The sequence below is a fragment of the Bombina bombina genome, chromosome 6 (genome assembly GCF_027579735.1).
Source record: "Bombina bombina isolate aBomBom1 chromosome 6, aBomBom1.pri, whole genome shotgun sequence".
In the NCBI taxonomy this organism is placed as follows: domain Eukaryota; kingdom Metazoa; phylum Chordata; class Amphibia; order Anura; family Bombinatoridae; genus Bombina; species Bombina bombina.
Window position 1 is genome coordinate 127546466 of NC_069504.1, and position 17915 is coordinate 127564380.

The following is a 17915-nucleotide window of genomic DNA, read 5'->3' on the forward strand; positions in this document are numbered from 1 at the left end:
ATACATACAGTATGTGTTTATTCCTTCTTGGAGTTTTGTATTATAACATTATTTAGATTTTTTTTTAATTTTTTCAGAGTACATATTATTTATAATAAATTAATTAAATGAATTTGATTTGTGCACGTGTCTGTTCTAAATGGGAGTTTCCATACTTTTGCTTTGTTTTTAAGAAGTGTTGAGTATTGGGTCCCTATTTTCCTGTAAAACACGTTTGTGGGATATAATTGGGAGTTTTTTTTTTTTTTTAAATAACCACTTTCTTCTTATTAGTTTAAACTTGGTATATTAATGTATTAGTCATGCGTGTTATTTTTTTATTCTTTCTTATTTCGGACACAATATTGTTTTTATATTTGTTTCTATTTATTACTTTTTTGATTGATATTGTAATATTATCTTATTAATTTCATTACATTATAGTGAATATTTTTTGTTAATACACTAATGGATATGAAAGAATTAGAGTGTAGTATGGTAGTTCCCCCTGACTATTTTCTTTAATATAACAGGTGCTTGGACATTGACTACATGATCAATATATGCCCCATTTCTAATACTGTGTGAAGTGGGTTTTAAGTAGCTTAACTCCAAGATGTCTTTCCACTATCATGAAGGCCAGTGTGATGTAGGTATGCGGATGTGAAGATTACCTGTAATTATGGCTGGTATTCCATAGCCAACAACGTAGTAGAACCTCATGTGACCAGAGTTGATGTTCCGCACTTCAGTAAGCATTCGATATATGTGAAGACCTTCCACAAACATCCAGGCAAATGTGCTCATGTAGAAGTAGTGGAGGAGAATGGCTATAACTGTGCATACAAACTACAATAGGACACAAAATTATAAAATTAGGAAATGGGCTAAGCTGAATTTTTAATGATGCAATGTAGGCAACTACCTAGGGTGGTCATCTGTCTTATTTGCTGGACACGTACTAAAACATTTCAGTAAACTCCTTATATTTATACATTCTGTGGTCTGTACACGTCACTATACATACAGCTTTTCAGAAACTGTTCTGGGAACTAAATATGCTCTCCTTTTTGTTTGTGGGCTGGTTATAAGGAGTGAACACGTTTGTGAAGACATCAACAAGTGGGTTGAAAGCCAGGAAGCATCTAGTGTACATAGGGGGTACTGGCTGTGTAAGTTTTACACTAGAAATTGAGATATGACTTTGAGAAAAACAAAATTAAATTTTAGCCCAACATTATCTTTCTACAACATTTTCACCCCCACACACATAAACATAACATCAAACCTACAAAAATGAATGTGTATGGTTATCTAAGTATATAGTGTCAGATGACAAACAAGCACCAATGACAGAGCATTAAACAGCATATATTTATGTTTTCTTAAGGTTTTAGGAGATTGATTTAATTCTCAGTCTGGTTCAGAAACCTTTGATTTTTTTAGTTCTATAGTAGGTCTGATGTAAAAAAAAAATAAGAGAAAAAAATGAAGTAATTGTGTAATTAATCATTTTGCATTCATGTGGGATTATAGCCTCTCCCTGAAAAAGTATTGTTTGCTAGAATGTCAGAGAAGTCAGGTTGGTAGCCAACTGCACATGAATTATTGGTGCTCAAGCATTCTTGCTCTCTCTCGGGTTTATCAGCGCATGACGTGTCAGGCAGACGCTCAAGTGCAGGAACACAAGTGATTAATCAGGTAGGAAGCTGCCAAGAAGACCTGATTATTCCACCTCCTAGACAAGGAATAACTTTCTTAAATGGCCAGCATTCATCACGTGCTTGAAACCTGTGTTACAGTAACTCCTCATAGTACAAGATGACGGTATGATATACAAAGAAAAACTCCAATATGTATATGCAACTTCCAAGATCAGACCTCACAGTGGTAAGATAGAGTCATTTATTTTTTCAAAATATCTGAATCCAAAGAACTTTGTTGTATTAATCACTGCAACTTCTGTGGATAGGTTATTCCATGTATCCTCCACTCTTTAGGTAATGTCTAATGCACTGACTCCAGTATATCTTTCTGGTTTATAGACAAGTCCCTTTAAATGGAACTAAGATAAATAGGATTAGAGCAGCAATGTTTTTAAAGTTTAAAGGGACACTGAACCCAAATCTTTTCTTTTATGATTCATATAGAGCATGACATTTTATGCAACTTTCTAATTTACTCCTATTATTAATTTTTCTTCGTTCTCTTGCTATCTTTATTTTAAAAACAGGAATGTAAATCTTAGCAGTCAGCCCATTTTAGGTTCAGCACCATGGATAGCACTTGCTTATTGGAGGCTTACATCTATCCACCAATAAGCAAGCATAACCCAGGTTCTCAACCAAAATTGGGCCGGCTCCTATGCATCACATTCCTGCTTTGTAAATAAAAATAGCAAGAGAACAAAGAAAAAATGCTAATAGGAGTAAATTAGAAAGTTGCTTGAAATTTCATGCTCTATCTGAATCATGGGAAAAAATTGGGTTCAGTGTCCCTTTAACTGTAATATTATAATAGTCTGCATTGTGTATAAAATAAAAGATAAAGCAATATGCGTCTTTAAAGGAACATGAAACCCAAAATGTTTCTTTCATGATTCAAAAAGAGCATACAATTTTAAACAACTTTCCAATTTATTACTATGATCACATTTCCTTCATTCTCTTGGTATCCTTTGATGGAGGAGCAACAGAGCACTACTGGGAGCTAGCTGAACACATTGAGTGATCCAATGACAAGAGGCATATATGTGTAGCCACCAATTAGCAGCTAGCTCCCAGTAAAGCATTGCTGCTCCTGAGCCTAACAAGGTATGACTTTCAACAAGATAACAAAGCAAAGTAAATAGCATAAATAAATTGGGAAAATGTTTAATATTGCATGCTCTGTCTAAATCACTAAAGTTTAATTTTGACTTTACTGTCCCTTTAACGTCACCGTGACAATACAATGACTGATGCTGATTTTTACAATCTGAAAGCTACACAGACATTGGCACTTCATTACTGAAAACCAGATCTATGCTGTTTTAGTGTGTCAGGAAGTAGACTCTTCTTCAGAGGTGGCCATTTTATAAACTAGACAATGGCTGTGTTCCTATAGGAGCATCCATGCCTTGTTATTTGACAATAACTAATATTCATAAGTGAGCAATAATGTGAAATCTCACACAGTAAAGCTGTTCACTCTCCCACTTACCTGGTTTTCTGTTTGATTGATTCCAATGAGAAAGACCAGTTCAGAAATGAAAAGTGCAGCCACCAGGTTTTTGTGGATGTTGTGAAGGTTAGAACGCAGTGTTCTGATGAGAACCAACAGAATGAATGTCAGCAGCAAGGCCACTAGCGAGACAGAGACCGTAGTGTATGTGATAATCCTCAGGGGCAGCACCTCACCGATCTGTTCAGGGGACAGTTATAGAACATTTGTAATAATGCTGTATGCTCTATAATAATTTACACTTGTATTGCTCTGTCTCCATAGTTTCAGAAGCAGGAAGTAACCAACGTGCCCACTAGCAAAGCCAATGTACCCCCCCCCCCCTTAACTATAACTATTTTTCCAAGAGACTGAGACAAAAGACCATTAAACACAGAATTAAATCCAGATTACGAGTGGCATGCTAACAGTTACACGCAAGCGAAAAAGGACATATTGTGTCTGTTTACATACGTCAGAAGTAGCGCTCATATTACAAGTTGAAAGTAAACGAGATCACTTGAGTGCAATTCAAGTTAACAAACGCCAAGATAGCGTGTCCTAAGAGCTCTGGTTAATGGTTTTGCAAAACAAAAAAGTGTCACAAAAAACATCAAAAATACTTTAAAAGTACAGTTACACTCATAATAACACTATCTAATAAAATTATAAAAACATGCACAAAAAAATTATAAGAGCTCAAAGATATTAGGTCTCAGGTGTTAGAAAAAAAAAGGCAGACAAAGGGCTTTAACATTGAGATACATACATATACATGTCTAAATATGTATGTATGTATGTATGTATATGTCTATATATGTGTACATATGTATTTATGTATTTATATGTGTATATATGTATTTATGTATTTATATGTGTACATATGTATTTATGTATTTCTATGTGTATATATGTATTTATGTATTTATATGTGTACATATGTATTTATGTATTTCTATGTGTATATATGTATTTATGTATTTATATGTGTACATATGTATTTATGTATTTCTATGTGTATATATGTATTTATGTATTTATATGTGTACATATGTATTTATGTATTTCTATGTGTACATATGTATTTATGTATTTCTATGTGTATATATGTATTTATGTATTTATATGTGTACATATGTATTTATGTATTTATATGTGTATATATGTATTTATGTATTTCTATGTGTATATATGTATTTATGTATTTCTATGTGTACATATGTATTTATGTATTTCTATGTGTATATATGTATTTATGTATTTATATGTGTACATATGTATTTATGTATTTATATGTGTATATATGTATTTATGTATTTATATGTGTACATATGTATTTATGTATTTATATGTGTATATATGTATTTATGTATTTATATGTGTACATATGTATTTATGTATTTATTTGTGTATATATGTATTTATGTATTTATATGTGTACATATGTATTTATGTATTTATATGTGTATATATGTATTTATGTATTTCTATGTGTATATATGTATTTATGTATTTCTATGTGTACATATGTATTTATGTATTTCTATGTGTATATATGTATTTATGTATTTATATGTGTACATATGTATTTATGTATTTATATGTGTATATATGTATTTATGTATTTATATGTGTACATATGTATTTATGTATTTATATGTGTATATATGTATTTATGTATTTATATGTGTACATATGTATTTATGTATTTATATGTGTATATATGTATTTATGTATTTCTATGTGTATATATGTATTTATGTATTTATATGTGTACATATGTATTTATGTATTTATATGTGTATATATGTATTTATGTATTTATATGTGTACATATGTATTTATGTATTTATATGTGTACATATGTATTTATGTATTTATATGTGTATATATGTATTTATGTATTTATATGTGTACATATGTATTTATGTATTTATTTGTGTATATATGTATTTACAGACATCTACACATATGAACACATAAATATATATTTACACATATGTAGACATATATAGAAGTGCCCTTTGCAGTTAAGTAGATGAAGACATGTAAAAGCATGTTTATGCAATATTCATATTTAATAAAGCGTTATACTGTGTATTTACTGTAAATAGTTCACATTCCAATGTTCTGTACATAGCAGCATATGTTCTATGGATTTCTAAATAGATATTCCTATATATCACCTAGATTAAAAGTTTTGCGCTATAGAGGTTGCGAAACGAACGCAACAAAAGTTGCGTTATTTCACCCTCCATAGCCCTGCCATTATGAGTTTTTGAAAAGCCGCCTTGTGCGTGCAATATGGTTGTGTTAAGCTCCCTACCGCACAAAAATACAAGCGCTGCTTTGACGTGCTCGTGCACGCTTTCCCCATAGACATCAATGGGGAGAGAGTTATAAAAAACCTAACACCTGCTATAGCAGAATGAAAAGCTCTGTAACACAGCCCCATTGATGTCTATTGGGAAAAAAAAGTTAAGTTTAAACCTAACACCCTAAAATAAACCTAAAATAAGCTTAGTTATGAGTTTTGTGTAACAGTTTTATTGCGCAAAACTCATAACTACTGGTCTCAGATTGCGGAGCGGATCGTGTTGTTATAGGGTTTAACGCAAGCTTTTTAGCCTGACCGCAAAACTTGTAATGGCAGGGCTATGGAAATCCCATGCAAAAACGTAATTTTTGACGTTGCGTTACAGGCTAAAAGGCTTGCTGTACTGCTATACCGACAAGACTCGTAATGGCTGCATTGCTGTTTTAACGCTGAAATGGCCGCAAAACTCGTAATCTAGGTGTGTACATATATATATATATATATATATATATAGGTATATATTGTACCAAAAAAAAATCATATATATATATATATATATATATATATATATATATATATATGTGTGTGTGTGTGTGTGTGTGAAGAATAAAAAGAAAATATCCTGCTTTGTGAAGAAGATTAACAACAGATTAACAACAGATATATACTGTATGTGCATGAAGTGTTTTCAAGATTCTCTGTGCTGGTCTAAGATTTCAAAGGTTTACAGCCTTCACAATTAGCAATAACTGATGGAACACTAAATCACAGAAAATCTAAAAAAATGTATCAGACTCCTTGTTTTGTTCCGCTTCATAAAACCGAACCAAATTCCTCAAGATCTGGGACACGCATGGTTGATCAATATACTTTTAATCATATGGGAGTTTTTAAACAATAACATTTATGTTTTGCAGTTAGGGATACGTATTTAGAACGTTATACATCTATGGAATATCTATTACTGAAAGTTTGAAAAGCAATGCTTTACACAAGACCACAGCCCAAATGGCATTAAAGAGACAGTCAATTTTTCTGTGTTACATTTTTAAAAATGGGTATTTCAAAATCTATTTTTCAGATTTTGTTATTGGTAAAAACAAAAGTTCCTATCCTGACTAAACCAATGTTTTGTTGTCATACTTCTAGAGATCTGTCCTTCTCCACCAGTAAAGAAGAGGCAACCAATGAAGATTAGTAGTACCAAGACAACACTCTGTATCAGTTTCAATTTAAACTGCTTTAAAATAACATTTTCCAGGCAAAACAATTTACTTGTTTTCTTTTTTGTAAAAATTTTAAACAACTTAATAGAACAAGTAAATATATACAAATTAAATACCATTAAAAAAAGTAATTTTAATTCATTTTGATGTAAAAGTAAAATAATCAATGCGTAAGCTATGGTAATGTAGATAGTAACCTATGTTATTATAGTAAAATAAACATAAATAAATGACAATAAACATTTGACATAAAATAAAAAACTTAGTACAGTACTCTAATTAAAAATTAGGATTGTTTTGTTTACTTATTGCCTGGAATAAACGTTAAGACTGTTAAAATGAAAGACATAGAATTGTGTACTTGCTAAAGCTTATTGGCTGGTAAGGACATTACCCACAACTTTGGGCCTGGCTACAAGTGGTGCACTAAATAAACAGTTATCACTCGCAGGTAAACCCAGACAACACCACATTACACCAGCTGCACTAAACCTGAAGTGAAATTATAAATACTTTACATTACAATGTTCTTCACATAAAAGAAAATGTTCTTTTTATTTTCATATTATATATATATATATATATATATATATATATATATATATATATATATATATATATATATATATATATATATATATATATATAAATAAAAATATATACAGATATAGTATATATATATATATATATAAATATATACAGATATAGTGTATATATATATATATATATATATATATATATATATATATATATATATTAATAAAAAGGGAGAAAATGTATGTGAAGAACACGGGAATTTAAAGTATCTGCATTCAAAACGCATAAAAAATTAATAAAAAAGGATATTGCATGTTTTCAAGGTATTTGACTTGAAAGGGCTTAAAAGTGTATATTTAGTGTATGTATGTGTTTATATGTGTATATACAGTATGCATGTAAACACATAAATATTACATATTTAAACATATAAAACACATAAATGCACATGTATAAAACATATACACACACACACACACATTGGAGCACCTCTCCAGCCAAACACATTGCCATATACTATAGACCTTTTAACTCTTTTATAACATTTTTATTAATACTAATTTGATATATTGTTATTCAAAATGTATATATTTGTGTAATAGTTTATTTAAATGTGTTTTTGAAGTGTTTTGTGCAACTATTTTAACCCTTAAAGTTTTTTTCAGGTCTGATGTTGCACTAAATATTCTAGCACAGTTTTGGATTTCGCTTGAGCACAACCTATAACTTTCAACTTGTAATGCCAGCGCAAATAAGCACAGTCACAATATCCATTAAAAGCATGGGCTACACTTGAGGAAAGTCAGGCGATATAACCAATTTCCCTTTACAATGCTACCTTTGACATTAAGTCCATGGTAAAACACATTAAAGGGACACTAAACCCACATTTTTTCTTTCATGATTCAGATTGAGCATGCAATTTTAAGCAACTTTCTAACTTACTCCTATTATCAATTTTTCTTCATTCTCTTGCTATCTTTATTTGAAAAAGAAGACATCTAAGCTAAGGAGCCAGACAGATTTTGATTCAGACCATGGACAGCACTTGTTTGTTGGTGCTGTCCAATTAGCAAGGACAACCTAGGTTGTTCACCAAAAATGGTCCGGCATCTAAACTTACATTCTTGCTTTTCAAATAAAGATACCAAGAGAATGAAGAAATTTTGATAATAGGAGTAAATTTGAAAGTTGCTTAAAATTGCACTCTCTATCTAAATCATTAAAGAAAAAATTTGGCTTCAGTGTCCCTTTAACCCCTTAATGACCACATCACTTTTCCATTTTCTGTCCGTTTGGGACCAAGGCTATTTTTACATTTTTGAGGTGTTTGTGTTTAGCTGTAATTTTCCTCTTACTCATTTACTGTACCCACACATATTATATACCGTTTTTCTCGCCATTAAATGGACTTTCTAAAGATACCATTATTTTCATCATATCTTATAATTTACTATAAAAAAAATTATAAAATATGAGGAAAAAATGGAAAAAAACACACTTTTTCTAACTTTGACCCCCAAAATCTGTTACACATCTACAACCACCAAAAAACACCCATGCTAAATAGTTTCTAAATGTTGTCCTGAGTTTAGAAATACCCAATGTTTACATGTTCTTTGCTTTTTTTGTAAACTATAGGGCCATAAATACAAGTAGCACTTTGCTATTTCCAAACCATTTCTTTTCAAAATTAGCGATAGTTACATTAGAGCACTGATATCTTTCAGGAATCTCTGAATATCCATTGACATGTATATATTTTTTTTTAGTAGACAACCCAAAGTATTGATCTAGGCCCATTTTGGTATATTTCATGCCACCATTTCACCGCCAAATGCAATCAAATAGAAAAAAGTGTTCACTTTTCACAAATTTTTTCACAAACTTTTGGTTTCTAACTTAAATTATTTACAAACAGCTTGTGCAATTATGGCATAAATGGTTGTAAATTCTTCTCTGGGATCCCCTTTGTTCAGAAATAGCAGACATATATGACTTTGGTGTTGCTTTTTGGTAATTAGAAGGCCGCTAAATGCCACTGCGCACCACACGTGTATTATGCCCAGCAGTGAAGGGGTTAATTAGGGAGCATGTAGGGAGCTTTTTGGGGTAGTTTTAGCTTTAGTGTAGTGTAGTAGACAACCCCAAGTATTGATCTAGGCCAATTTTGGTATATTTCATGCCACCATTTCACCGCTAAATGCGATCAAATTAAAAGAAACGTTAATTTTTTCTCAATTTTAGGTTTCTCACTGAAATTATTTACAAACACCTTCTGCAATTATGGCACAAATGGTTGTAAATGCTTCTCTGGGATCCCCTTTGTTCAGAAATAGCAGACATATATGGCTTTGGCATTGCTTTTTGGTAATTAGAAGGCCTCTAAATGCCGCTGCGCATCACACGTGTATTATGGCTAGCAGTGAAGGGGTTAATTATGTAGCTTGTAGGGAGCTTGCAGGGTTAATTTTAGCTTTAGTGTAGAGCTCAGCCTCCCACCTGAAACATCAGACCCCCTGATCCCTCCCAAACAGCTCTCTTCCCTCCCCCACCCCACAATTGTCCCCGCCATCTTAAGTACTGGCAGAAACTCTGCCAGTACTAAAATAAAAGGTATTTGGCCCTTTTTTTTTTTAAAAAAAAAAGCATATTTACATATGCTGATGTGTAGGATCCCCCCTTAGACCCCAACCTCACTGATCCCCCACCATACTGCTCTCTAACCCTTCCCCTCTGCAATAATGGGCGCCATCTTGGGTACTGGCAGCTGTCTGCCAGTACCCAGTTTTGTAACAAAATGTGCCTTTTTTTTTTTTAATTCCCTTTTCTGTAGTGTAGCTTTCCCCCCCCACCGAGACCAACCCCCAACCCCTTCCAGGACCCTTAGATTGCATTTAAGTTGGGTTTTTTTCAACTTTTTAACTTTTTTTTTTCTGTAGTGTAGCGGTTCCCACCCGCTCCCGCCCCGTGCACGCGCCCGCCCACCACCCCCGTGCACGCGCGCGCTCCCGTGCGCGCCCCCGTAGCTCCCGCCCCCCGATCCCGCCCCCCTCCATTCCACATAGCGCACCGATGGCCGCCACCCGCCTCCCACGTAAGCTCCCACCCACCAACGATACCGGCCATCGATGTCCGGTGCAGAGAGGGCCACAGAGTGGCTCTCTCTGCATCGGATGGCCAAGGGGGGTTATTGCAGGATGCCTCCATATCGAGGCATCACTGCAATAACCGGAAAGCAGCTGGAAGCGAGCAGGATCGCTTCCAGCTGCTTTCCAGACCAAGGACGTACGCCTTTTTTGAGGACGTGTGGCGTACGTCCTTGGTCGTTAAGGGGTTAAAGGGACAGTCAAGGCCAAAAAAACCTTTTATTTTTCAAATAGGGCATGTAATTTTAAACTACTTTCCAATTTACTTTTATCAACAATTTTGCTTTGTTCTCTTGGTATTCTAGTTGAGAGCAAACCTAGGAAGGCTCATATGATAATTTCTAAGCCCTTGAAGGCCGCCTCTAATCACATGCTTTTGTATTTGCTTTTCACAACAGGGGAGAGTAGTTCAGGTAAACCATATAGATAACATTGTGAGCACGCCCGTGAGTTGTGGCAGACACTGCACTAATTGGCTAAAATGCAAGTCAATAGATAATAACTAAAAGTCATGTGATTAGGGGCGGTCAGGAGATGCTTAGATACAAGATAGTCACAGCAGTAAAAAGTGTATTAATATAACTGTGTTGGTTATGCAAAACTGGGGAATGGGTAATAAAGGGATTATCTATCTTTTTAAACAACAAAAATTCTGGTGTTGACTGTCCCTTTAAGCACAAAGGGTTTGCACACTTTACCATAGACTTAATATTAAGTGTAGCATGGTCATGTGAAATTTTTTATCGCTTGCGCTATCATTAGTACGCTACTTGTAATCTAGCCCTCTATTGGTCAAGGAACACACTTCTGCTAACCCTGACAAGACCAACATTGGCTTATTTGTTTGTGTAAAGAAAAAAATATGTTTTATTTTAACCCCCCTCTCCATTTAATAATACAAACAAACAACTACAGTGTCCCATGATTATTTGCAAATCTATTTATATAATGAGAAAATATTCCTAGATAGATCAAACAAGTATGTCTGCAGGGACTTTTCTATTGAAAGCTGGTGACAAACACACATAAAGGGGATTAATTGTTCCAATAGCCACAGCACATGACTTGTATGGAGTTGGTACGCACAGATAGCTATTTTCTAGGGTTTAGACCTTCATGAGACAATCTGGAGCATGCTCTAGGTCACATTTACTACTGACATTATATTTTATACTAAAATCTACAACATTCCTCAAGCCCATGAATGTCAGTTGTCTTTCCAGTTCAGTTACATAGCGGTGCTACTAACCAACAACGACTTGTGTTCAACTTTGTCCCGACTAACCTGTTACACTAGTGACAAAAGTTCCAAACTGTTTTTGTTTGTTTTTTTATCTATCCAACTGGCATTTTTAAACACATACATGTAACATCAGCTATACAGGGATGAAACTATGTATTTATCTGAATGTTGTCCTATATGGCCTTAAAGGCTCACATAACACATAAATATACAGTATATGTATATAAGCATATACATATATATTTATAGCGAACACACAGTCCCCCAAGACTGCAATGTAAAGGCACTTTACACTGCCGTTTTTTTATAACACCCTGCACCCACCAACGTTAAACCATAAAAACTGCTTCACGCAGTTTTAATAAAAATAAATAAAAAATTTGGCAAAAAAAATATTTTGAAAATGCACTACATATTTAATTTGGGGGGCAATTGGGGTACATTTAAAAAAATAATGGCTGGTTATTTATTGCACACCCGTATTCGGGTGTATTTGCTCATTTGCGGGCGTGCAATAAATTAGCGATCCACTTGTAATCTAGCCCAAAATGTTTAATTATCCATATTTAAAAAAATATAAAGCACATTATAAAAATAGAAATCATTATTTATTTCAACAGTTTTCATGTAACTTACAATAGAAAACTATTCTGTGACCTTAAACCCAACATTTTTCTTTCATTGATCAGATAGAACATACAAGAACTCTTTAATTGACTTATTGTATCTAATTTGCTTCATTTTGCTAGTATCCTTTGTTGATGGTGCACCAATGCAGTAATAGGAGCTAGCTAAGCACATCTGGTGAGCCAATAAAAAGAGGCTTATATGTACAGCCACCAATCAGCAGCTTCCTTCCAGTAGTGCTTTGCTGCCCCTGAGCCTATATAAGTATTTTATTCAACAAAGGATACCAAGAGAACAAAGTAAATTAGATAATAGAAGCAATATTGAAAGTTGTTTAAAATTGTACTCACTATCATGATCTTGAAAGAAAAAATGTGGGTTTCCTGTCCCTTTAACCATAAGTGTAATAAAACATTTTTATTAGCATTACTAATAAGGTGAAATACAAATAGAAATAGTTTTTTTTTTTATAGATGGAATTACATTTAAAGGGACAGTCTAGGCCAAAATAAACTTTCATGATTCAGATAGAGCATGTAATTTTAAACAATTTTCCAATTTACTTTTATCACCAATTTTGCTTTGTTCTCTTGGTATTCTTAGTTGAAAGCTTAACCTAGGAGGTTCATATGCTAATTTCTTAGACCTTGAAGCCCACCTCTTTCAGATTGCATTTTAACAGTTTTCACCACTAGAGGGTGTTAGTTCACGTATTTCATATAGATAACACTGTGCTTGTGCACGAGAAGTTATCTGGGAGCAGGCACTGATTGGCTAGACTGCAAGTCTGTCAAAAGAACTGAAAAAAGGGGCAGTTTGCAGAGGCTTAGATACAAGATAATCACAGAGGTTAAAACTATATTATTATAAATGTGTTAGTTATGCACAACTGGGAAATGGGTAATAAAGGGATTATCTATATTTTAAAACAATAAAAATTCTTGTGTAGACTGTCCCTTTAATGTAAGAAAAGCTGGTACTAAAAGAATATGTAATCTAAAGATATTTTTAATTTACTTACTTCTCGTTTGGAAATATCCATCAACACAGCAAAGCTGGTCATGTGATTACACTGACAGGTGATATGCGTTTTATTCCGCAAAAGAAGTTCGCAACCTTTGGAAGACCAGCCTCCTGTACCACCAATTCTATGGGATAAAAGGAAAAATAAGATATGTAGATCCAGGTACACTTCAGACTAAAAAAAATAGCATAGCAATAAAAATACTGGCAGGTGACCTTATACTGTATAATTTGAATAAAATATTGTACTAAAAAAAATGTCATCAAAAAGTTTTAGGGTAGTGATCATATATTAGATTTCTCTAATTCATAAAATATGGCTGAAATAAAATGGATATTGCGTGACGGGTATAATTTCTTCTGCTTTGGACTATGTAACCCGAAAATTGAGGGCTTTCTATTTCCTGTTACATGCGATTCCTTTAGGTAAAAAGTGCACGTGCCCCGAAAGACAGTAATACGAATATATTCAAAATAAGAGGGCACAAATACTTTACGATTGGATGGGGCAGGGTAATACATTTTAGTAATTCTCTGCCTACTTTTATAGGCGCTCGTTGCCGCTCAATTTATGATAAATAAAAACAAATTTGTCAAATATTTTGAAGCTTCGTTTCAAGGGCAAAGTAGGTATATTTTATTACATGTATATTTATAATTATAATAATGTGTTTTATTGAGACACAAAACCCAAACATTTTTTTTTCATGATTCAGATAGAGAATAGATTTTTTTTTTTAAATTTCCAATTTTCTCTTTTATCAAATTTGCTTTGTTCTCTTGCTATTCTCTGTTGAAGAGATATCTAGATAGATAGCATGCACGTCTAGACCACTACATGAAACAGTGCTGCCATCTAGTGGTGTTCCTAATGTATAACATTGTTCCAAAACGGTTGCCATATAGTGCTGCAGACAGGTGCACTCTTCTGAGCCAACCTTCCTGCTTTCCAACAAAGGATAACAAGAAAACGAAGAACATTTGATAATAGAAATACATTGGAAAATTGTATGTTCTATCTGAATCATGAATGGATTTTTTTTAGGTTTTATGTCCCTTTAAAGGGACATGAAACCCACATTTTTTCTTTCATGATTTAGAAAGAGAATGTAATTCTAAACATCTTTCTAATTTACTTCTATTATCTAATTTGTTTTATTCTCCTGATATTCTTTGCTGAAAAGCATATCTAGATATGCTCAGTAGCTGCTGATTGGTTGCTGCACATAGAAGCCTCGTGTGATTGGCTCACCATGTGCATTGCTTTTTCTTCAACTAAGGATATCTAAAAAATGAAGCAAAATAAATAATAGAAGTAAATTGTAATGTTGTTTAAATTTGTATTCTCTATCTGAATCATGAAAGAAAGATTTTGGGTTTAGTGGCCCTTTAAGTATTATTTGACAAAGTTTTCTTACCCTTTAAGTCTATCTTTGCAGCAGCCATAAATATCGGGATTCTCACAAGCTATATTTTCTCTGTTGTTAAAAATTGCTCTGATACCAAACTTAAAGGGACATTAAACCCAATTTTTTTCTTTCATGATTCAGCAAGAACATGTAATTTTAAACAACTTTCTAATTTACTTCTATTATTTTATTTGCTTCATTCTCTTGATAATATTTGATTAAAAGCATATCTAGATATGCTCAGTAGCTTCTGATTGGTGGCTGTGATCAGATGCCTTGTGTGATTGGCTCACCCGTGTGCATTGCTATTTCTTCAACAAAGGATATCTAAAAAATGAAGCGAATTAGATAAAAGAAGTAAATTGAAATGTTTTTTAAAATTGTATTCTGTACCAGAATCATGAAAGAAAAATATTGGGTTTACTGTCCCTTTAAGACTATGCAACACATGAGTAACCATGTTTATTTTATAGAAAACTTACAGTATTGAATGGTTCCAGAACACACAAACTGGTTTGGTTCTCTCCTCAGTTTCCATCATTTTATATTCCAGTATTATGGGCTTTTCCAGTTGAGTTGGTAGTGGATCCCCTTCTGTATGAACAGTGGCACTAAGTATAGGTGTGTTAATGACTGGGCGGTTAGGTACCCTGCAGAATCAGATAGAAAGATGCCATATATTAAAGATCTAGCTCAATAAAATAAGTTAAAGAACATAATTATATTTTATTTTTAATTAAAAAAAGATGTTTGCTGTAATTAATGTTACACAGATTTTACCAAAGAGTTAAATGACAACCTTAAAGGGACAGTCAACACTAAAATTGTTATTGTTAAAAGTTAGATAACGCTTTACTACCCATTCCCCAGCTTTGCACGACGAACGTTGTTATATTAATATACTTTATAACATGTAAACCTCTAAATGTCTGCCTGTTTCTTAAATCACTATAGGCAGCCTCTTATCACATGCTTTTTTATTAGCTTTTCACAGCAGGAGACTGCTAGTTCATGTGTGCCATATAGATAAGATTGTGCTCACGCCCGTGGGTTCTGCACAACACAGCTAAAATGCAAGTCAATAGTTAATAAATAAAAAGTCATGTGATCAGAGGGCTGACAAAAGAGGCTTAGATACAAGGTAATTACAGAGGTTAAAAGTATATTAATATAACCCTGTTGGCTGTGCGAAACTGAGGAATAGGTAATAAAAGGATTATTTATCTTGTTAAACAATAAAAAAATTTTTTTAAAATAATTGTGATTTTTTTTATATCTCTTATTTATTTTCTTTTTATTTAAAAAATAAATAAAATAAAAGAATGTTTAAGTAGTACCTTAAGCTTCTGCGGTCTGGATCATAGCGTTCAGGTAAAAGCTGACCCAATGAGCGGTACACTATCACCATGGCAACTGCATGTTGGTTTGATGGGTCTGGCTGTCTCTTTTTTCTTTTTGACAGGATAGCATCAGTCTCATCTTCGCTCTCGGAATATTTCTGGTCTGAAGGCTTTGGTGTAGACAAAACTAAAATAACATAAAAAGATTAAGGCATAAATAATACAGATGCCTAAACTTATATTATAACCTGCTACAATAGCGATTTATTCTTGGAGAAGCTATATTTTCATGACAATGCTACATAATATACATATATTTGTGGCAAAATGTGATCTAAATAACAAAACAAAAGTCACATAAAAACTGTGAATCATATAACACAAAAGAAAATATTCATAGAAATATTTCTCAACAGTGGCCATTCTGTGAGATGTGTATACTCAATAAAGGAAAAAATTGTGTAATTCTGTATGATATAAGATGGTAAAAAAATCAAAAATCACTACTCGCGTGGGGCAGAGCTGAAACTAGCTGTTTAAAGTGCACGCCTATATTTATACTGATAGACAAACAGTATGACATGGCAATTGTAGAAATATTCATTTCAAATATACATAAACATGATTTAAAACCAGCAAATATACACTGCAATATGGTGTATTCGAACCCCTAAATACTAGATTTGTGCATTCAGAGGTTTCAGATACCTCCGAATGTGGAAAGAAGGTGGCTGTTTGTGTCGTTCAGCTATTTTCAGAGCCAAATTTATTCTTGTGAAACTGCAACACACTAGGATATGGAATTGCACAGTTTTCTATAAAGTAATGGCCACTGCCATGCCTAAACTTAATGGGATATTATACACTAGATTTTTCTTTGCATAAATGTTTATGTCCATTTATATAGCCCATCTGTTGTGTTTTTGTTACAATGTATAGTTTTGCTTATTTTTAAATAACATTGTGCTGATTTTCAGAGTCTTAACCAAGCCCCAATGTTTTAAATGTATACTGATGTATACAGACTTCAGACTGCTTCTGTTTGTATAATAAGTATTTTCATATGCAGGGGAGGGGTGAGGTTCTGCTATCAGCCCCTTTCAGTGGGTGTCCCACACTTATCTCATTAACAGTGTTAAATTGGGAGCTTCTAAGTACGTTTTTAAAAGGTTTTACACTTGATTTTTATATCAGTATCTGTGCATATTATTCTTTATAGTAGTGTCTATTACATGCAGTTAAATGAAAATTGGTTTATACTGCCCCTAATTAAGTTTTAAGCTTATCTCACTATCCTGCTGCAAACAATAAGGGAGAGATATAAAACAGGCAATAAAATAGACTATGCAAACAATGTTTATATATAGTTTCCTAATTGTTCTTAGCAAAATACAGAGATAAATAGAAAACTAGTTCAAACATGGCAGTACCATTTTTTTTATAGAATCTAGAGTACTTTATGGAAACTAAACCTTTACACTTATATTGTCAGTATTTAAAGGGACAGTCTACATGTTTTATTTTTATTGTTTAAAAAGATAGATAACACCTTTACTACCCATTTGCACAACAAACATTGTTACATCAATATACTTTATAACATCTAAAACTCTAAATCTCTGCCTGTTTCTAAGCCCATGCAGACCGCCTTTATCTCAGAGCATTTCATTAGCTTTTCCCGAAAAAAAGACAGTGCTAGTTCATGTGTGTGATAACACTGTGCTCACTCCTGTGAAGTCATGCATGAACAAGCACTGATTGGCTAAAATGGGAGTTTGTAAATAGCAATGATATAAGGGGCAGTCTGCAGAGGCTTAGATACAAGATAAGCACAGAGGTAAAAAGTGTATTAATATAACAGTGT

General features: G+C 33.2%; 1 protein-coding gene across 3 annotated transcripts in view; it reads right to left on the reverse strand.

The window, feature by feature from the left end:
- CELSR1 (cadherin EGF LAG seven-pass G-type receptor 1) overlaps window positions 1-17915 on the reverse strand; it is a 258025-nt gene that overhangs the window by 22831 nt on the left and 217279 nt on the right. For all 3 annotated transcript variants that reach the window (XM_053716613.1, XM_053716612.1, XM_053716611.1), the window contains exons 21-25: window positions 16049-16238; window positions 15194-15361; window positions 13301-13427; window positions 3181-3381; window positions 654-828 (exon numbers count right to left, since the gene is read on the reverse strand). In XM_053716613.1, coding sequence (XP_053572588.1) covers window positions 654-828; window positions 3181-3381; window positions 13301-13427; window positions 15194-15361; window positions 16049-16238 — 861 coding nt within the window. The remainder of the gene's footprint in view (window positions 1-653; window positions 829-3180; window positions 3382-13300; window positions 13428-15193; window positions 15362-16048; window positions 16239-17915) is intronic.